Source organism: Cheilinus undulatus, linkage group 3 (assembly GCF_018320785.1).
Source record: "Cheilinus undulatus linkage group 3, ASM1832078v1, whole genome shotgun sequence".
Classification (NCBI taxonomy): domain Eukaryota; kingdom Metazoa; phylum Chordata; class Actinopteri; order Labriformes; family Labridae; genus Cheilinus; species Cheilinus undulatus.
The window spans coordinates 12,496,328-12,517,818 of NC_054867.1; the positions used below are offsets into that span (position 1 = coordinate 12,496,328).

At 40.3% G+C, this 21,491-nt stretch overlaps 1 protein-coding gene across 1 annotated transcript in view; it reads left to right on the forward strand.

Moving 5' to 3' along the window:
* Nucleotides 1-20,895, forward strand: part of LOC121507462 (contactin-4-like) — a 268,675-nt gene extending 247,780 nt beyond the window's left edge. The window contains exons 13-23 of the mRNA XM_041783800.1: nucleotides 1,178-1,353; nucleotides 4,622-4,742; nucleotides 7,538-7,696; nucleotides 8,603-8,752; nucleotides 11,215-11,285; nucleotides 13,438-13,672; nucleotides 13,944-14,059; nucleotides 14,982-15,168; nucleotides 16,523-16,635; nucleotides 16,728-16,911; nucleotides 17,285-20,895. Coding sequence (XP_041639734.1) covers nucleotides 1,178-1,353; nucleotides 4,622-4,742; nucleotides 7,538-7,696; nucleotides 8,603-8,752; nucleotides 11,215-11,285; nucleotides 13,438-13,672; nucleotides 13,944-14,059; nucleotides 14,982-15,168; nucleotides 16,523-16,635; nucleotides 16,728-16,911; nucleotides 17,285-17,376 — 1,604 coding nt within the window. The 3' untranslated portion in view covers nucleotides 17,377-20,895. The remainder of the gene's footprint in view (nucleotides 1-1,177; nucleotides 1,354-4,621; nucleotides 4,743-7,537; nucleotides 7,697-8,602; nucleotides 8,753-11,214; nucleotides 11,286-13,437; nucleotides 13,673-13,943; nucleotides 14,060-14,981; nucleotides 15,169-16,522; nucleotides 16,636-16,727; nucleotides 16,912-17,284) is intronic.
* The last annotated feature ends 596 nt before the right edge of the window (nucleotides 20,896-21,491 follow it).

The window sequence follows — 21,491 nt, forward strand, 5'->3', positions numbered from 1 at the left end:
GATCCTTCCAGAGCCTATCGTTCCTCAGGTTTCCTTCTCCACACGCCATTTAAGGGTACCTGTCTCAGAATGAACACCGCTGCAAAACAGTCCCGGCAATGTTTTTAGAGAAATGTGTTTCCTGCCCTTTAGATTTTTAGGTTTTCCTCTTTCTTCGTGCCCTTTTCTTGTTCTACAAGATGTAGCTGGCCTGTAGAAACAGAGCAGACAAAGTAAACACAGAACCCTGAATACCTCCTGTGTGTTATTAGGGTTTTTTTTTCCTGCACTGCCATCGCTCACCATTTAGCCCCTGCAATAAAGGACCGTAGCTCTCACACACACTTTCATTGTGTGTATGACAAAACCCGCCACCTGATAGCATTCTGGCCTGATATCAGAAAACGACGAGATAAATCACACCGGGTGTTGTATGTGCATGTGTGTCTGGCAGGGAGGGAGCAAGGGGAGGATGGGGGCCAATACAATGAAGGTATCGAATTCACTCTGGATGAAGACTGCACTACCGGCACTTTCTACATGAATCTATGCCTGTCCAAGGATCATTTGCCATGGTTAATTTAGTCTGTGTGCACAGACAGGCAATTTTAACCAAGTAATCACAGCACCCCCAAGAGGAGGACGGCTGATTTACACCCAAGGAACAAAGCCTCTCCCTCTCATCCTGCCTCTCTCATGTCCTTCCACCTTCCTCCTCTACAGCTCACACACAAGTGCAGATAAGAGACACTTGCCTTATTCCCTTGTGATGCTGTTGTAATACACTGCAGGCTTGAAAAGAGTAAAGTGACGACTCAAAGAAGTGCTCACTACTGTTTGCTGTTTTCCTAGTGATGCGTTTCGGGAATTTCGGGCCAATCAAGGGGAGTTCCAGGCTGATAGCTGAGTTGGCAGTGACACATGGAGGCTTCTCAGGATGCAGGAGAGACACGTCTCCGAGTCCCCATAGAGACAAGCTCAGGCCGAAACTAATACCAGTTATTGTAGCTGTGCGCCCTAGTTTGCAGTGTGCTCTATCCCATATATCCTTCTATTAGAGTCTGACACATCCATAAGGATGATGGAAGGGCTTTGCTTTTTGCAATGCCATTTCCTGCCCTGAATTTTAATGCCTGTGAAGGGAAGCTGAACAAGTGTGTTTGATCAAACTCATATGGATGGGAATTGTGTGTTTCAGAGCCAACCATCATCACCACCCAGCCATCCACGCTTGACATCACTGTGGGGGAGAGTGTGGTCCTGCCCTGTCAAGTGAGCCATGATCCATCGCTGGAGCTCAAGTTCACCTGGTTCTTCAACGAGCAGCTCATCCACTTCGGCAGCCACGGTGGATTTTTCGAAAAAGTGGGCGGTGTAAGTTCATAATCTCTGCTGGATTCTTAAAACGTGTCAGATATCAGACCCATGATTTTTTTTTCAACACACCTTTATTTGTGCTTGAAGATTTGTACATTGTGGGAATATAACACATGATGCATACCTATTTCCATGTGAGAAAGCAAACCTACAAAAAAGAAACAAAAAGAAATAAAGAACAAATAGACATTTAAATAGAACAGGACAAGACTGGATGGACAAGACAGGAGCAAACAGGCAGGATGATGCAAATAATCAGCTTATAATACAGGCTGCATATTATGATTCATATGGCTTTATCACCAAAGAGAGGTGGCACATTAAAATATATGCTAATGATGATAAGAAAGAAGAGAAACAGGGATCATAATAAAAACCAACCAGTAAAAGGAGAGAATTCCCAAGATGATAGCAAAAAAGAAATAAAAGTGAGTAAATAAATACAACCAAGAGAGTGTGCATATACATCTAAATACACCCCTAAGTCCATATATTCATTTTTTTTCTACATATAAAATAGTTATAGGAACATAAAGTCATCATTCTTTTTGCAAAAATGGGGGCCCAGGTCCTCTAAGAAGACCTGTTATTTTTAGCCAGCTTATCAGGCCATGAGAACTGCAGACTGCAGGTTTTTATTTTGCAAACAAAAAGACGACATATAGGCAGCAAGAAATCTAAAAATGTGTCACCGCAATATCATAAAACCTGCAGTTTAAATGCATTTAAACTGCAGGTATTTCTGATGTAGCACTTAATCTCATGGTTATTGTAACATTTATATTGTAAATATTGGTATAACATTAGTATGTTGTGCAATAAAAGAAGAATTATATATCCCATAGAAAACTAAAGGATCTTGGGTAAAACAATTTCATGCTTATCTATTTTTTCTTGTCTTCACCATCAAATGTAATACAGTGGATTCGGCAGACATGGTGCCTTGGTGCAAGTCTTTAATCATTGTGCTGGTGTATGTTGCAGAAATGCAGTATAGCCTATAGAAGGTCTAATGCAGTGAAATCCAACATGTGGCTCTTTTGTAAGAATTTATGGCTCTTTTTGAAATATTATTCCCAAAAAAAACATAAATCAGTGAAACTTTGACCTCAGAAATCATCCACTCTAAGTCACCTTGCAATTATTTTTTTCTGTATATTTTCATTGGCTTTATTTGAAATGTTGTGCTTCGTTTTTTTCATTTTGCTGCCACTTTTAATCAATTTTTACTGCTTTAAGCCCCCTTTTGCCACTTCTTTTTGACACTTTTTGCCCATGTTTGCCACTTTTATCCCGTTTCTGCCCTTTTTCACCAGTTTTATCCTAATTTTCTGCATTTTTGCCACTTATCTCCCATTTAAGCTGCCCTTTGCCATTACATGTCAATTTTCCTCGTATTTTTTCTCCTCTTTGCTACTTTTTGCCCATTTCCCACCTTTTTGCTGCTTTTTGCTGCACCTTTTGTAAAGGTATTCTTCAACAATTTGGCTCTTTGGTTGAGCAGGGTTGAGTAACACTGGTCTAATGCATCAAGGAAGATGCATGAATGCAATACCTTAACCCCAGAAAAAACGTGCTTTGTTTATTAATAGAACAATGTATATATTATGCAGTGAAGAATTAATGACATTAATAAGCTTTGTTGTAAGCTTTAATAATTATTTAAAGAAAGCAGCATTCCAAGTACTCCTGCATGGTCACACGGAAGTAAGTGCTGTTGCCTCACAGTAAGTCAGTTCCTGGTTTGGACCTGGTCAGACCTCTGTGGAGTTTACATGTTTTATCTATACATGCTAGGATTCTCTGGGTGCTTCCCCAAACAATCTAAAGACATGCCCAGTTGGTTAATTGATGATTCTAAATTGAGTGTAACTTTGAGTGTGAGATTGGCTGGTTGTTTGTCTCAGCTCTGTGATCGACTGACCCGTCCGGGGTTTTCCCTGCCTCTCAGCCAATGACAGCTGGGATCAGCTCCAGCCCCCAACAGCCTCTAACAGACTAAATAATGGATGCATGGATGGAACATTCCACGTAAGCCTGGTCAAGCATCAACTGAGGACTCAGGACTTACAAAATTTCTCCTTTTACTTAAAAAAATAGTGCAGTATTTACAAAATTATCAACAGAGTGCAGTAATTCTGGATTATTTAAAACTTTTGTCACCATTGCTACAGAATGATTTAGATGACCTGCAGCATGAATATTTTTAAAAATAACACCATACTGTGGTTTTCAGAAGAATGCTCGTTTTCTTTGCATGGTTTGGCTCTTCTGCTCCACAAAAGACATTGATTTATTTTGCAACCCCTTCAGAGATCTCATTGAGTAAAGGTCAAGAGGTGACTCCAAAGATTCATTGGTACATCGATATTATGCTGCTTCTTCCTTTAGCAGGGTCATAATAAATTCCGCCGCAGTGCAGAGGGAATGTTTGTATCAAGTGTATTATTTATGGCCAGAAAATTGCTGCCTGTGGTTTATTTTAAAATGAAATTTACATACACACCCTGCACCCAGTCTCATACTTTAAAAGGTCTGCAGCTTACATCTCAGCATGTGATACGCAGGTTTATTTTTTCCCCCAAATAATTCAAGGCTCCTTCAAAAACTGCAGGTGTGAAGAAAAATAACACAGCACTGAGGTTTTGCCCCTGTTTTTCCCATGATTAAAGTGCCTCATGCACCGTTATTTACAGTATGTGCTCCTTAATAAATTGCTGTACATCTACACTTACACTGATTAAGCTTCCAGTCACTCTTAATTCTTACTGCCTTTATGCTACAGCTTTCCACCATGTCCAATTTATTACAGAGCCTACTCTACTCTACTCTGATGAAATGATAATGTGGGCCTTGAAATTGCAATTAGAGATGGAATAAAAGGCTCCCTTAAAGAACTAACTATTTAGATTAGCAATTAGACTTCCCTTTGTAAGTGAAACTGCTCCATACTGCAGTCAAATTCAGTCCTTTTGGGCATGTGCATTTCTAAAATTATAGTGGTACAATAAAAGTATGGACTGTGCTCAGCAGAGAGAGATATTTTTGTGTCCTTTTCACAGTATTGGAGGAAAGGCTGCATGAGGTATTATGGATTTATTTTTCAAGATACACATACATGAGAATGAGCTCTCTGTTCAGCTGGTGTTGTTCCCATGTGGCTGAAAAGTCAGTATTGTTCTTGAATTACAATAGCTGGAGGCTTACTGTGTTGCTTATAGAGCTGCGTGTGTGTTTCTGTGTTTGTGCACGTGTTGAATGACAGCAGCATTCTGCAGGAGACATTATGATTCGAAATATCCAGCTGAGGCATGCAGGGAAATACACGTGCGCCGTGCAAACCAAGGTGGACAGCGTTTCCATTGCCATGGACTTGGTAGTCAGAGGTAAGCCACATTAAAATACAGTCCCCTCAAAAAGTATCTGAACAGTGAGGACAATCTCTTTATTTTTGCTGTAGACTGAAAACATTTGGGTTTGACATTAAAAGATGAATATGAGACAAGAGATTAACATTTCATTTCCAGTTATTTACGTCTGGATCTGATTCAAAAATTAGAAGATAGCATTATTTGTAACAGGACACCAGATTTCCAGGTGAGCAAAAGTATTGGAACATATAGACATAAAACAGATAAAAGTGAAAAAGACTTACTATTTAATTGCAAATCCTTTGCTTGTAATAACTGCATCAAGCCTGTAACATCACCAAACTTTTATATTCTTCTATTGTGATGCTTTTCCAGGCTTTCATCATTTCAACTGTTGTTTGTTTTGGGGGATTACTCCCTCCAGTCTCTCTTTAGCAGGTAAAATGCTCTATAGCAGTGCTTCTCAAAGTGTGGGCCAGGGCCCACTGGTGAGCCATGGAGGTACTGCAAGGGTGTTTGGTCTAAATAGACATTGGTGATCCATTAATTGCACTTTGTGACAATACAAATTATTTTTCCTGTCACATGAATGTCTCCTAACTTGACACGCCAGCTGTATTTGTTTCACACATCCATCTGCGAAAGCTTCAATAGGAATCGTTTGAGAAAAGGCAGAGGATTTGAAAAAACTTGGAGTGTGATTGGATGAACGTTCTGTCTATCACATCTCTACAGGCCAATAAGAGCAACAAAACACGTGACGTAGCAGTTAATGAGCTGCGCTTGCGCAGCTACTAAGGAATAACGCGAAACATGGCGACTATAGACATGTAAGTACTTGACTTTTGTAATCTCTTCCTCCATAACTGCACCAGCTCTTGCTGCTGCTTGTTAACGTCACAACTCTGCTGTGCCTGAAAGTGCTGCCACTCGTCACTTTCTAATCGGGCCCAAACGTTTCAGATGGGTGCTTAACAAGATGGATTCGCCAGTGAAAAACAAGGAAACAGGCATGTCCATCTGCTTTGCAAGGTTAAATGTCTCCCGTATCAAATAGAAATTTTCTGTTCATAAAATAAAACTATGGAGCTAAATAATGTGAGTCTCTTGTTAGGGTTGTATGAAGGTTTAGCTGGGCACCTGAAGATTTTCAGATTTCAAATTGGACAGCATACTGAAGTTTGGGAAAGGCTGCTCTATAGGGTTTAGGTCTGAACCTAACCTGCAGCATGAATATACCTTTCACTTCTTACCCCTGATGAACTGCTTTGTTGTTGTGGCAGTGTGTTTCAGTCATTATCTTGCTGCATGATGAAGGATCTCCCAGTCAGTTTGGTTGCATCTTTCTTTCAATTGGCAGAAAAATGTTTCTATAGACTTCTAAATTCATTTCTGCTGCCATCATGTGTTATATCATCAATGTAGATTAATGAGCCCGTCCCAGAAGAAGACATGCGAGCCCAAGCCATGACATTACCTCCTCTGTGTTTCACAGATGAGCTTATATGTTGGATCATGAGAAGATCCTTTCTTTCTACAAAATGTCACCTTTCTGTCACGTTGGTAAAGGTTCATCACTGTCTCATGAGTCAATAAAACTTTGTCCCAGAACTTGTGAGGCTCATCTCTGTACTTTTTGGCAAATTCCAGCCTAGCCTTCCTGCTCTTCTTGCTAATGAGTGGTTTGCATCTTCTGGTGTAGCCTCTGTACTTTTGATCATGAAGTCTTCTGTGAACAGTAGATGGTGATACCTTCACTCCTGCCCTCTGGAGGTTGTTGCTGATGTCACTAACAGTTGTTTTAGGGTCTTTCTTTACGGCTCTCTCAACGTTTCTGTCATCAACTGCTGATGTTTTCCTTGGTCTAGCCATTCACACTACTGAGTACACCAGTGGTTTCTTTCTTTTCTAGGACATTCCAAATGGCTGTACTATCTATGCCATAGCTCTGATTGATTTTCTATCTTCTCTCAGCTTCACAGTTGCTTGTTTTTCACCCATAGACAGCTCTCTGGTTTTTATGTTGGTTACATCTCTAACTATAAATACAGATTGGACAGGCAAAACCCAAATCTGAAACTGAGCATCGACATTCAGTGCTATTTATTGTGTGATAGTCAGTGTAATAGGACACACCTGGGCAACAAAACACCTGTCGGTCACATGTTCCAATAGTTTTGCTCACATGAAAAATGGGTGGGTTCAAACAAAAAGTGCTATCTTTTAAGATGTGTATCAGATCCAGATGTAAAAACCTGGAAATGAAAGCTGAAGTGTTGACCACTCGTATTGTATTCATCTTTTGATGTCAAACCCGAATGTTTTGAGTCGACAGCAAAATTAAAGGCCCCACTGTGCCAATACTTTTGGAGGAGAGTGTACATTCATCCCACCTTCCCTTTTACTGACTTTGGAGATGCCTTTTTATCTGGTGATTAAGGCTTTCAAAACATTTAATTTATTGTTCATCTACTGCTGAGGCAGGAAGAGTTTTTAAAGGGATAATGTTAATTAGGAATCGCTGTGCCTCACTGATGAAGAAATAAAAGTATAGAATGGAAAGGGAGGCAAAAAGTAATTTCTGTCTTAAAGGTTTAAAAGAAATTTACTGTCTAATTAGACCAAACAGCTCCCAAAGGTTTCACACAGAACAGACTTGGCTACAGTGGCCGCAGGTGCTGAAATCACCGCAACTCTCTCACATCTCTCCATCTCTTCCTGTTTTACATTTCCTCCCCTCTCCCTTCTCTTCATCTTCCTCTCACGTCTCTCTATCTTCCTCCTTTTTTTACTGCTTGACTGTCTATCAGGTCCCCCTGGCCCCCCCTCCAGCATCCATGTAGAAGAAATCACTGATACTACAGCCTCTCTGTCCTGGAGGCCCGGTCCTGATAATCACAGTCCAATTACGGCATACACCATCCAGGCTAGGACACCATTTTCCCTTGGGTGGCAGGCTGTCACCACAGGTAAGCTCTCTCCAACCAGCCGTGGCCTCCTCCAATCACACCAAGGGGCCGCTCTTCATTTTACCTCGCCTGTGAGGATATTGGACATGTTATTTTTACCCCAGCACCAAATGGTTTGCAATGGTAGCATGATCATGTATTCTAGGAGGCACAGACCTTTGCTAAATATCAGTTGAACATTGGAGAAAAGGGAGCTGCCAGGTCTTGTCATGCAAGGCTGTGCCACTCAGCTGTGTGGCTTTATTCTTAATGCTAATTCAGAGGAACAGAAGAAATATGAGACGGCATCAGCAAATACATTTAATCCTGATGCTGTCCGTGTTGATGTCAGAGCAGAAATTAAGCTAATTAATTTTCTTTTAATTGACTGATTGATGGGACTTCCTGAAAAGCAGAGCATGAATGCAAAACATAAGACAAAGCTTGTTGCGTTTTTTTTTTCTTACACTTTTTTAATGGGTCCTTAACCTTCATGCCTGAATAGATTAATGTGCATTTATCCGTTCCATATACCTTGTTCTATTGATATTTTTGTGAATAAAGGACACCTTGATGCAAGATAGTTTTACTTGCTGCATTGATTTACCACATCCAGATCATTTATCTGAAACAAAACCACATTTATGACCTTGCAGGCTGGATTGAAAGAAAGCTAAGAAATAACATTTTTATGCATTTATGGGGAAACCATCTGTCTCTATAGTCATCTCTTGTTTTTCAGTCTTTTGAATTGTTCTCTTCTTTTTTTGTTTTGTGTGCTATTTTTCCTCTTTTTTGAGTAACTGGCCGATTACACCTGTCCTGTATTTACAACAAACTGTCTGCTGATGATGCAGACATACAGAAGCATTCACAAACATGTAAAGTTTCTTTATTCTGAAGGAGGCATTGTGTGTTTTATGCCAGTTCCTGAGGTGGTAGGGGGCCAGCGACTGACAGCTACAGTAATAGACCTGAGCCCTTGGGTGGAGTACGAGTTTCGAGTCCTGGCAAGCAATACCATCGGGACCGGCGAGCCCAGCAAGCCATCCAAACAAGCAAGGACAAAAGGGACCTGTATGTACTGCATGAGCAGAGAAAAGTTTCTAACCTCTTTCAAAAATGTATCTTTGTACTTCACTTTCAACACATTTATCCTATATTTCTCCTCTGGAGTTGTCATAAGGAGATTTTAGAAAGTTTTAAAGATATTCTTGTGTTAATAGAATATAATGACACAGTGGAGTGCTAGTTCGCTCAACTCTCTACAAAGACTAGATTTAAGTGGAAAGTCTAGCCAGACTTTGTATGGGCAACAGCTTCTCTAATGCCAAGGTTATATTTCTTTTTTCAATACAAATTCTATAGTGCTTCAAAAAAGTATTTACCCCCTTCCTGATTTCTTTTCTCCCTTTTTTTTTTTGCATATGCGTTTCAGATCATCAAACAAATTTAAATAAACAAAGCTAGTCACGCCTAGGCCTGATCACTGCCAGACCTGTTGAATCAGGAAATCCTTAAATGGAACCTGTCTGACAGAGTAAAGTAGTCTGAAAGATCTTGAAAAGCAACACATCATGCCGCAATGTAAAGAACAGATAAAAAATAAAGTCATCGACATCTGTCAGTCTGGAAAGGGTTACAAAGCCCTTTCCAAGGCTTTGGGACTCCAGTGAACCACAGTTAGTGCTTTCTGACAGACACCATTCTGGTTCTGGCTCTTGCTGCGTTCTGGAGTCTCAGGACCTTGGTGCTTTCTGGCAAATTGGCCCACATTCACACCAGTTTAAACAGAACCAAAATGGGAGAACATGATGGACATTACCACGTCCAGCTCCACTTTTGCCATCCTGGTAATCCTTCTTCAGCTCCTTGAGTTTATTAATTATTTGGTCTGGCATTTGGGTGAACGCAACGTTTTTCATCTGTTCCCCAAGTTTAGCATGTAACTTGCACTTCCTTGTACTGCTCTCCAGTTTCAACTGGAATTCTGTTGATGCCCTGATCGCATTTTCCGCTCATCTTCACACGCCCACTGATGATGTCACGTTTCACGAGTAAGAAGCAATTATCTTTTAGTTCCAGCTGAGAACAATCTTTTCAGGTTCTGAACGCCAGTTTAAACATTAAGCTTAGAAACGGGAACTGACACAGAACCGCTGCTGGTCTGAAAAGCCTAAGTGAGAGCCATTATCCACAAATAGAGAGCCAAGAGAAAACTTGAACTGTGGTGAACCTTCCCAGGAGTAGCCAGCCGACCAAAATTACTCCAAGAGTGCATTCAGGACTCATCCAGGAGGACACAAAAGAATCCAGCTCCCCATCTAAAGACCTGCAGGTCTCACTTGATTCAGTTTAGTTTTCATGATGAACAATAGGAAAGAGACTGGGCTCAAATGGCATCCATGGAAGAGTTCCAAGTACAAAAACACTGCTGACCGAAAATAACACATTTGCCAAAAAATAAATAAATAAATAAATAAAATCGTGATGATCCCCAAGACTTTTGGGAAAGTATTCTGTGGACTGATCAGAGAAAAGTTGATTTTTTTTTCTAAGGTGGTGGTGTAAAACTAACATTTTGTAAAAAGAACATCATGCCAACAGTAAAACATGGTGGTGGTAGTGTGATAGTCAGAGGCTGCTTTGCTGCTTCAGGACCTGGCTGCTTTGCTGTAACCAATGGAACCATGAATTCTGCTCTCCACCAGAACATCCTGAAGGAGAATGTCTGGCCATGACCTTATGAAACACACCAGAAAGTCCACCTCTGAATGCCTTTAAAAATTAAGACTTGGAATTGCCTGGTCAAAGTCAGTCTCAAGTCTAACTAAGGCACTGTGGCATGACCTTAAACAGGCCCTGAATGCTGGAAAATGCACCAGTCTGGCTGAGTTCAAATAATTCCTCCACAGGGATGTGAAAGACTAATTGCTAGTTATCACCAACGCTTGCTGGTGTTTGTTGCCTCCAAGGGTGGCACAACCAGTTATTAGGTTTATGTGGTAATTACTTTTTCACATAGGGCCAGGAAGGTTTGGATGGCTTTTTCACCATAATAAATAAAATCATCATTTAAAACCTTCATTTTTGTGGTAGATTGTCTAATATTAAAGTTTGTTTGATGATCTTAAACATTTGAGTGTGACAAATATGCAAAAATTAAAAGAAATCAGGAAGGAGTCCAACACTTATTCACAGCACTGTAAGTGTACAACTTTTTGAAAAACACGGCTCTCTAAATGACGGTTAATCTATTTGTTTTCACCCCTCAAAAACCAATTAAATTTACAAATACAAGTGTATTAAGATGGCAAAATCTGTTACAATAAGTTGTTACGAATTTCTATAACACAAAAGTGATATCTTATTAAGCTGTGACAACTTCTTTGGTTTCTGATAGGATTTCTGACTTCAGAATTTCAAATGCGTACAAAAGTTACTTCCCCATGCAGTTTGGAGTTGCAGAATGATTACATATGCCTTCTCAGTGTTGTGTGAAGTCAACAGGGCTAAGCTGATCTGTCTTCTTCCTTCAGCTCCGAAGGTCACACCAGCTAATGTGAGTGGAGGCGGTGGCAGTCGCTCGGAATTAGTCATCACATGGGAGGTAAGCAGGCTTTCTCCAGACCCCTCGCCCATGGAGGAGGGAGCCAGACACCATTACTCTCTTTGGATCTGGGCCTCTGTTTCATTAATAATAGCTCAATAGCTTAATGTATGGCATTTCATTTTTAAGAACAGAGAGGCAATAACTGCTGCTGTCACCCAAGGGGAGAGAAAAATGCTTTTGAGGTTTAAATAAGATAATTAAACTCAATGGTTCCTTCGAAGTCACAACTATTGCAGATTGTTTTTCCTTTCAATTGTTCTCTCACTTTCTTTTTCTTCCATTAAACAAAGGCTTTGCATTCCAGTCCAACTCTCAAAGCTTATAATTATTCACTTTACTAAAAAGTATCAGCCTGTTCTGTGAAACATTAAAGAGAACTAGTGATGATGTTTCAATATGCAAGAGTTCAATTGAAGTCCAACTTCTGCTTAACAATGCCATTATTTTGCCTGAACCCTGAAAATCCCCCCAGGCATTTTAGGTTTGACGTAAAAGAAAAGATGAAGAGTACCTTTTTTATCTTAACTGATAAAATATAACTTTCAGCCTGAGGTTTGCAGAGGAAAAAGTACTGAAATAGTGTAACATATAGGCACACTGCAGAACAAGCAAACTCCAAACCCAAAGGCTACCATCCTACAGAAGCCTATGGGCTTCCAGTGAAGCAGAAGAGGACTTAAGGACAAGACTTTTTGCACAGATTAGAGGGTGATTTCTAAAAGTAGATTGTTAGCTCCCCGTGTATGCAGATGCTTATTTTTAGGCACTACTTAAAGCAGAATTTATATCAGATAACCTTCAATAGTATCCAAAAAGATTATAGGTGTCGCCTCTGGTAAATCTTATCAGACACAGAAATGTATTTGATAACTAAATTGTGTCTTTTGACTCTATTTTATGCAGAATCTGTTTAAGGAGACCTCTTTGGTTTAATGTTTTGATCTTGGCATGTTGATGGCACTGACTTAGGTTTAGCTGTAATTACAGCAAACAATATCAAAGAGCTAAGCATAGCTTACTATCTAACATAGCATAAATAAATCAATAAGTAAGTAAGTAAAAAGATAAATAAGTAAAGCAAAATGCTAATAGTATGGTAAACACATAAATCTTATATTTGTTGGTTGCAAATAAAGAAAATTAAAAAAGATACAATTATGAAAACAAGGCTTATGATGGACAAACACTTTCTGATTTTGCTTATTTTAGTTGCAAGGTACAATTTATATGATTTAAATGAAAGAAAATCTTTTTAAAAGTTAGAAAAAGTCACTGAAAGGGTGGCTCATAAGATGGGATTATACTACAATTACCAGTCATGTCTGGTTGTCAAAGAACAAAAACACTAAGCTGCAATAATGACATGGTAAGTTAATATTATAAAGCTTAATGTGGCCATATAAAAATGTTCCCAAGTCTGAGACAAGACCAAGACATTCAAAATATGAACTTGAGACCTGTCTCAAGACCAAGATGTTTCTCATCTGACATTTTTTCAAAGTTATGACTGAGTGAATTTCATTAAAACCACAAAGAGACAAGTTTTTAATGCTACAAGGTCTACAAACCGGATGTCTGAGTGCATTGTTTAGCAGCAAGAAATGTGATTTGCTTGTGACATTAGAGGGTTAAACTAAAGGGGAATTGAAAATCTTGTAAAATTGCTTTAAAAAAAATAAATAAATAAATAAACACTGTTTCAACAAATTTGAAACTGATGACCAAAAAAGTGAAAAAAGTGCACCACTTCTCTGTCTTCTTTGTTTAAGCAAATAAAAGAGAACAAAAGAGCAAATAATGGTTTGGTTCCCTGGCATAATGTTTGCGGCTTTGAATGTTTGAGGCTTGTCTGAACAGCAGTTGCTGATATGGTTTCATGTTGAGTTCACTGTACTGTGAAATGGATGTGTCTGGTAATAACTCTTCACTGTACATAATATTGTAAAGCACTGACTCTAGAGTGGAAAGCTGCTTGTAATGTTGGTGTAAAGCATTTTAAAATGTTCTTCATATATTGTAAAGTAAATTTGATAGTTAATGATTGAACATTCATGCAAAAAGCCAACAAATAGCCAGTAACTGGTGAAAGTAAAAATAATAAAAGCATTTCTTTAGTGATAAAGAACATTGATTCATTATTTTCCTGCAGCCTGTTCCAGAGGAGCTGCAGAATGGAGCAGGATTCGGCTATGTTGTGGCTTTTCGACCTCATGGTGCCACTGGATGGATGCAGGCTGCAGTACCATCAGCGGAAGCATCCAGATATGTCTTTAAAAATGAGAGCATCCAACCCTTCTCTCCTTTCCACGTGAAGGTCGGAGTTTATAACAATGAGGGGGAAGGGCCTTTTGGACCTGTTACCACTATCTACTCTGCTGAGGAAGGTATGTTTGAATGACTGTGGCATGCAATATGGAAGGAATAAAATATTCAAAAATACACAAATAGATCCATTCAGGGTCTAAACAGCAGCAGCAGTTATCTCCCAGCTAGCGTTACCCTATCAGCTCTTGCAGATGTCCTCCCCATACGTCCCTCCCTCTGTTGTTCAGATGAAAGAAAAAGCTTTGAAACAGTTTTTATATTTCCTCCCAGAGAGGTCATCAAAGCTCAGAGTTTCTAAAATCATTCAGAGTCTTTATGCTTTAATTCCAGAGCCTGGCCGAGCGCCCACCAGGGTCCGTGCTAAGAGCCTCTCTGCATCAGAGATTGAAGTTTCCTGGAAAGCTCTGCCTTGGAATGCCAGCAAGAAGAGAGTGCTGGGATATGAGGTGAGCTACACTCAAATACCCTGTTTGTGTGTGCTTCATTTGGATGCAAATGTGTTTGTGTGTGCATCCGTGCACAAGCTCAGGCACCTAAAGCTGTTGAATCTTGTTGTCTTCTATTATTGATGAGCATTTCAGGCTCATGCACCTTGATGCCCTAAGACACAAAAGCTTGTTGCATGCATAATGGTCCTGTGTAGTCCCAGGCTGAGGGTTTAGCAATGTTTCTCTTGTTGTTTACCTAAGTACTGTAACCAACCCTGATTAACGTACTGATGCAATACTCCAAGGGATAGAACGTTTAGCTTCTAATCCACACGACAAAGCAGTTTCAGACACTGGCTTTGCGCTCAGTTAGTTCCTGTCATTTTAATTCCCCTCATTATTGAAATCCAAGATGTGAATAAAGGCGCTGTTTTCATCCACGAACTGCACAAAGTGCCTGAATAATAAATTGTTGACCACTCAAAGTCAACAGAGGAACAGGGCCTGAGCAAACCATTCCTGTGAGGAAAGACAAATTATATTTGTGCTGTCAAGCGTGCCAGCTATTTCAGCCCTGACAGGCGGGGTGACAAAGAAAATCTGTTATCAGTGAAAGTGGATGTCAGGGGATTTTTGAGATTCTTCTTCTTTTTCCTTTTTTCTCGTTGCATATTTGACCTTAATCTTTACCACATAAGTAAAACCAGGACACATGTCTAATGTGCAAAACCGAGGCACGTGACTCACACTGAGCAAAAGATACACAAGGTGACATGCTGCTTAAGCTTGTTTTCAGACCTTTTCACATTTTCTATCCAGTCGAGTGCACTTCTCCCTGTTTCTAGTTTGCAATCCATTGACAGGGAGGAAGGGAAAGCTTTTAAGGTGTCTGTCCTGTTTTCAGCACTCACATCTGTTGTTCTGCCCTGTTGCTTTTCAGCTGAGGTACTGGAGTAAAAGTGAAAGGGAAGACACGGCCAGTATGCAAAGGACCGTAGGAAATCAAACGTCGACTATAATCCGGGGGTTGAAAGGCAGCACCACATATTACATCTCAGTGAGGGCGTATAACACTGCAGGAGGTGGGCCTCCCAGCTCCACGGTCAACACCACCACCAAAAAACCACGTAGGTATCACATCCATGTACAGGTGCATCTAAAGAAAAATGGAATATCATGAAAAAGTTCATTTTTTCCTGTGGCTTGATTTAAGAAGTGAAACATTTATATATTCTAAATTCATCTCATACAAAGTGAAATATTTCAAGACTTTTTTTGTTTTAACATTGATTATAAAAGCTTACAGCTTGTGAAAATCAAAGCTCCACTATCTGGAAATATTAGAATATCATAAAGCATCAGTCCAAAAATGATTAATAATACAGAAATGTTGTCCTTCTGGATAATTATGCGCTCAATAATTGGTTGGAGCTCCTTTTGCACAAATTTCTGCACCTATGTGGCACAGAGGTAATCAGTCTGTGGCACTGCTGGGGTGTTATGAAGCTCAGGCTGCTCTGATAACAGCATTTAGCTCATTCCCCAGAGCTGTTCAATGGGATTCAGGTCAGACCAGTTGGCTGGGCAATCAAGCACATTAAAACCATGGTCAGCAAACCAGTTTCTGGTGGTTTTGAGATTCTCTTCAATAATAATGATGCCAAGACATGCAAAAATGTTGTCTCTGTGGAGACAAGTCTTTGGCATGGCTCTTGTTTTAAAAAATAATGTTGTCCAGTTCTGATTAAACTGCTGCTTCCCTACAGCTACATCTGAGCTAATAGCTGCCATAGCAGCAGCTATTGGATACACCAGCAGACCTTACCTGTAATGGTCACAAACTCATGCCAAAGCAGAGAAAAAACGTCTTTTCCACCATGAAAAGCTTTCGGTGTTGCTCTCTGCCCTTGTTTTAATAAAGAAATGTTGACCAGTTCTGACAAAGCTGCCGCTGTGGCTACTTCAGGGCAAATCACCCAACTAGCAACGCTTGTGTACAACCGCTCACACAACAACTAACCCTTTCCCCTCATTACTCTTACAAACTCATACTAAAGCAGGTCAGCATAAGAGCGAAAACATCTCTCCCATCATGAAAAGATTTTAGTGTTGTTTTTATTCTTTGTTTCATGCAGAAACGTGTTCAAGTTCTGGTTAAATTGACGCTATGCTAGAGTTACATCCAAGCTAACATCCGCATTGGAGGTAGCCATTGCAAGCTACTTTGAGTAGAATAAACCTCACCCATAACTACTACCTTATTCTCCTGAAGTGATGCTTATTGGTCCAAACGATGTGGATTGGAGCTTTTCAGGATGGATTTGCCTGATGACAGAGATGGAGTCTGGCAAATCCATCTGTGTTGCTAGATTGGTAAATCACAGGAAAAATGAACCTTTACATTATTATTCAGTTTTTTTTTTATTCTGTCACTCCTTTCAGCTTTAATTTGAGGTGGATAATATGTTTTCCTCCCCTCAGCTCCCAGTCAGCCACCAGCTAAGGTGACATGGAACACCTCAAACTCCAAGATTATATTGAACTGGGAACAGGTCCGGGCCCTGGAGAATGAGTCAGAGGTCACTGGTTACAAAGTAAGCGCTCAGTTGCTTGGTTTTATCAGAAAAATGTGTTTGTTGCCGTGGCTTCTGTGCCTTTTGACTTGACTTGTACCATACATCCTCAGGTGCTGTACAAGAAGAATCGACACAGCCGCCCCAACGTCATGGAAACCAACACGACCTCTGTAGAGCTCGCTCTGCCCACCGATGAAGATTATATCGTGCAGATAAAGCCGTTTGGAGAGGGAGGGGAAGGCAGCAGTAGCAGGCAGATCACCATCCCAAGGATACCAGGTCAGTGGAGAGCTAGTAAGTGCCTCCTTTGTCACTCAGTTGAATAATCCTCTCTCCTGCTTGTGTTTGCCACTACAGATTAGATATCAACAAACCCAAAGGAACAGAGAGAGCCAGAGAAAAATGTGCTACAAGAGATGCTTTTGTTATTATGGCCTCTGCTTGACATCTTGAAACTAGCATTACATATTAAGTTGATAATTCTTAGAATACTTTCTATGCCTCTTTGTGCTGTTTGAGTAATAACTTTCAAGCATTTTGGAGATAAGCTACTTCAGCTGGAAGGTACTGAAACAGGCTCTATTGACGATATGAAATGCCAAAGTCTGTTTTCTGTCTTTCATAGCAAACCGACAAACAGCCTTGTTCCTTTTCAATTCCTTTTCAGGCCCCAACGCTGTCGGCTCAGCATCCAAGGTCTCCACTCTATCAGCCCTGAGTACAATAGCACTGTCTTTCACAGCACGGACATCTTTATGACAAACAGCTTCCAGCAGACGTTGCATCTGATGTGCAGACAGCTCAACGGTGGAATGCAAACACAGCCCACTCTGGTGTGACTAGATCCATTCATTTAGATTTTAGAGGCAGAAGGAAGAGAAAAAATACACCAATGAGATGACGGAAAAAGGACTTTCATGCAGCACCCATGCTAAGTAAAGGGGATTGACTGATGTCGCGAATATGTTGTTACCAAAGCAGCTTTCATAAGAAAAAAAGAAAAAAGTCTTAAATGCATCTTTTTGTATGACATGTTGAGCTTTTATAGATTTTTTTTCATAATTATTTTGATGTTGGTCGGGGCTTTCTGGGGTGAGATCTATGAAGTGTGTGGCAAACATCATCAACTATTCCCATCTGGAGCTTAAGAATCTGATTGGACAGTGCACCTCTTGTCCTCTAAAACAGGAAAATACCTATAACTTTGGTTGTAAGACACCAGAATCATTCTTTTTTCAATCAAGTGATCTAATAAGCTTATCTCCTAGAACTCTGAATCTGTGTTTCTGCAATATTACAATTAAAGGATCGCATCATCATGTTAGGTGTTTGTTGGAGTGAAGAAGGGATCAGCATTCAATATCATGCGTCTCCAGACAGCACATGCTGAAGCGTTTTATGTTAGCAAACTACACAGACTTGGCTGACGAAAGTTCATGTTCAAAGATTGACCAAGATTTCCTTTCGTGTGTTTGTTCTGCAACAAAGTAAAAGCCTTTATCTTTGGATTATCCTCCTACAGGATATCATGTTTACTGGCACAAACCACATAAAAAAAGGTTTGGATTTATATCAAATCTCTCTTAATGCAATACTTACATAACACATCAGCGTGCATACTTTTATAACTAGTTCTACTGTCCATACTGGCCCTTTGAAACACATCTGCACTGAATAAATTATGGTACAAAATAGTCATTTTTGAGCTGAAGTCAGACTACACCAGTGGGTACCAGGCTTTTTTTCTGTTGGGCAGCCCAAAATATTCCCAAGACCCCCCACCCTACACTTTGCACATCAACACATAAAAGTAAAGTGATATTCACGGAAAAACCTGTCACACACAGAAAGGATTTTGTAAAAGGAAAGCCTGTTGTTCTTTCTTTAATGCCCATCATCCTACAGGTGGAGCCAAGAGCAGATATGACTCATCATATATTCTTACCTTCGTTTGTTAAAGTCACTGTACTAATGGTACATAACGGTGCACATTGTTTTTATTTAGCCTTGCCAAGCCCCCCTGTCATTGCTTCAGGCCTTCTTTAGAATCACTGGACTACGCAATCTTTTTATGTGTTGTGTCGGTCACTGTGTCGGATAAGGTGATTACAGAACCATAAATTTGTGACCTGTCTAACAAACAGGTAACACAGTCAGGTCAAGTCAGGTATGAGAGCATTTGCGAATTCAGCACTTCTCTGTGTCAACCTTGGTCCTGTACTGCTCCAGCCAACTGATGGCCATCCTCCAGGCCTGTGCCAGGCCGCCTCATCTCTCCAGGTACCTTCACAGCTGCTCCCTCCACAACGCACCCAATATGCAGTGCGCCAGGGAATAAGCGGGAGGTGCCCGTAAAAGCCTATAGCTGCAGTTCCTGCATCAGGCAGCCCATCCCAGCTCACCTGAGCATGTCAGCATTAGACAGACAGTCTTGCCAACGATACTCAAAAATGTGCAGAAGAGAAGTTGTCAGGAAGGAGTCCAGTCTGCGCCTCTGGTCAGCAGTCCATGCCAGGCCTCACAAGAGCATAGTAAGACCAGAAGGACCAAGGACCACAAGACACAGGTACACAGTGGTACCCACACAACCATTCATCAAGACCCATTGGAGGAATTGGAAAAGAGAGGCTAGGCAAGACAAAACCTGGAGCTTGCTGCTAATGCAAACAGAACTTAGTCACCAGGTTGTTGAAGTCCATCCTCTATTTATTGTGAACATTCCCCTTTTTTTTTGGTCTGTTGTTGCAGTCCCTCTGTGACACATCATAAAGACAGGACGTTGCTGCCAGAGCTCAACAACTTTTTCTCCGTCTCATAGCTCCATCTTCTTGCAACAAACTTTATCATTTCAATTTGCGATTTGGTTTCTTTTACATTTGTGACTTTTGCATGTGCAGATCTCTCTGCTCTCTGGTCAGTTTCCCTGACATAACATAACACATCAGAGAAGACAGAAGAAAAATCCAACATGATAGATCATCTGTTGGGAGGGAGATTAAGAGGCATCTCAGGCATGGCTTTGATTGTTGATGCCAATGGGACAACTCCAAAGACACAACAGGAGAACTGGAGTCTCATTTAAAGCTTCTGTTGAGCTCCAGATTCCAGTTTGCATTTAAGAACCATAAAAGCATTAGCGTTTCACTCAAAAGGGATTGCTTCAGGGCCAGTAAGGACAGAGAGAACACACACTGCTACCAATAACTCCACTGGCATCAAATAGCATGAAAAAACACACCCAAGCTTTTCAGCATGCCTAGACTTCATAGCCAGTCATTTTGTAGAAGGTGTACAAGAACTTCCAGAAAGTCAGAGTCCTAAAAGCCATCCATGTGAGCCTGTTACCAGAAACAGCAGCGTGCTGTACTGGAGAGCCCCTTCCCGGGGGTTCCTCTAACTCTGTCATCAGACTGCTCTGGTGAGCGGACCCTGCCTCATGCTCCTCTTCTTTCAGTCAGCCCTGTGTTTAGAGCTATTCTTTGCCTTCTGTGTGCCTCATCATATGTTCAAAATCCTCAGGTCCTTAAAGAGCCTTAACTTATCATGTGTATATCAAGAACATTAGAAACATAGAAGCAGCCGCGGATGTTTACATGCTGCTGCATTGATACCTACTGTAGGTGGTTGGGTCACTATGATTAGTTTGGATGGCATTCTGCTGTTTTGCATGGGATTTTGGCAATATATGAGGGCCTGGTGCATTTTTATAGGTGTGTATTCCTAATAAAAGACGATGCTGCTGATCTTTCCTTTCCCATTGTCTCCTAATGCCATGTGGGCTTGCTGTGCTACAGAGGTACAGTGCAGTCTGTATGTAGCTTGTAATCCAGTGAAGTAGTTTGTACTTGAAGGGAGGTGTACTGTAGGCTACTGGCTCTTGCTCAGATGCAAGAAATGCATCAAGAAATGTGTAAAATACTGTTTTGTACACTTCAAATCATTTATATAAAAGAACCTTTCTAAAGAGATGATTTACTTTACGTTTTTATGTAATGACTCTGTTTCATACTGTAGCTAACTGTTGCTCAGCATGACTGTGAGTCCTCTCTTTTTTGTCTTTCTGCAAATGGACTGAATGGCTTTAGGAACATGCAAGGTCCATGCATCAAATACATAGGTTTGTGTATAGGCCTACTGTATGTGTTCCATGAAATCTAAACCATAATCAGCCCCATGTCTTTGCTTCTGTCTCAGTCAGCCCCTCTGAAATGTACTGCTGTTCTTCTGTCCATATACTCCCTACATGAGGGTTTCCTCTGTTGCTATTTGTTGTTTATACTGTGTTAATAAAGATTATTGATTTATAGAACTGGATCTTCTTCTAGCTTTATTGGGATTTCTGTCAATACAAATGACCTACATACAGGAGTATTATTCATTTGGCTTTGGCATTTCACAGAATACAAACACTGAATTACATTTGGCTGTCACAGTTAAACAGCTGTTAATCCTCAGCATTTACAAAACGTCATTCCATGAAATTTGGGACATTGTGTAAAAACAGATTTGCAAATCATTTTCAACCTATACAAGACTGAAAATTAAAATCTCATCTTTGTGTTGCATTCAGACAAATAAACTTGACTGTTTTTTGTTTTTTTTTTGTTTCTGAATTTTATACCTGCAACATGCTCCAAAAAAGTTGGGATGGAACTGTTTATACACTTTTTGTTCTAATGACTCTATGTACACATCTGGGGACTGAAGACACCAATACTTTAAGTATTGAATGTGAAAATCTCCACCATTCTTATTTGAAGTTGCTCAGCAGCTTTCCATCTCATATTTAACACTTCATAATGCACCGTACATTTTCAATGGGAGAAAGGTCTAGACTTCATACTAGTCTTAGCATCATGCTGTTGTAACTCATG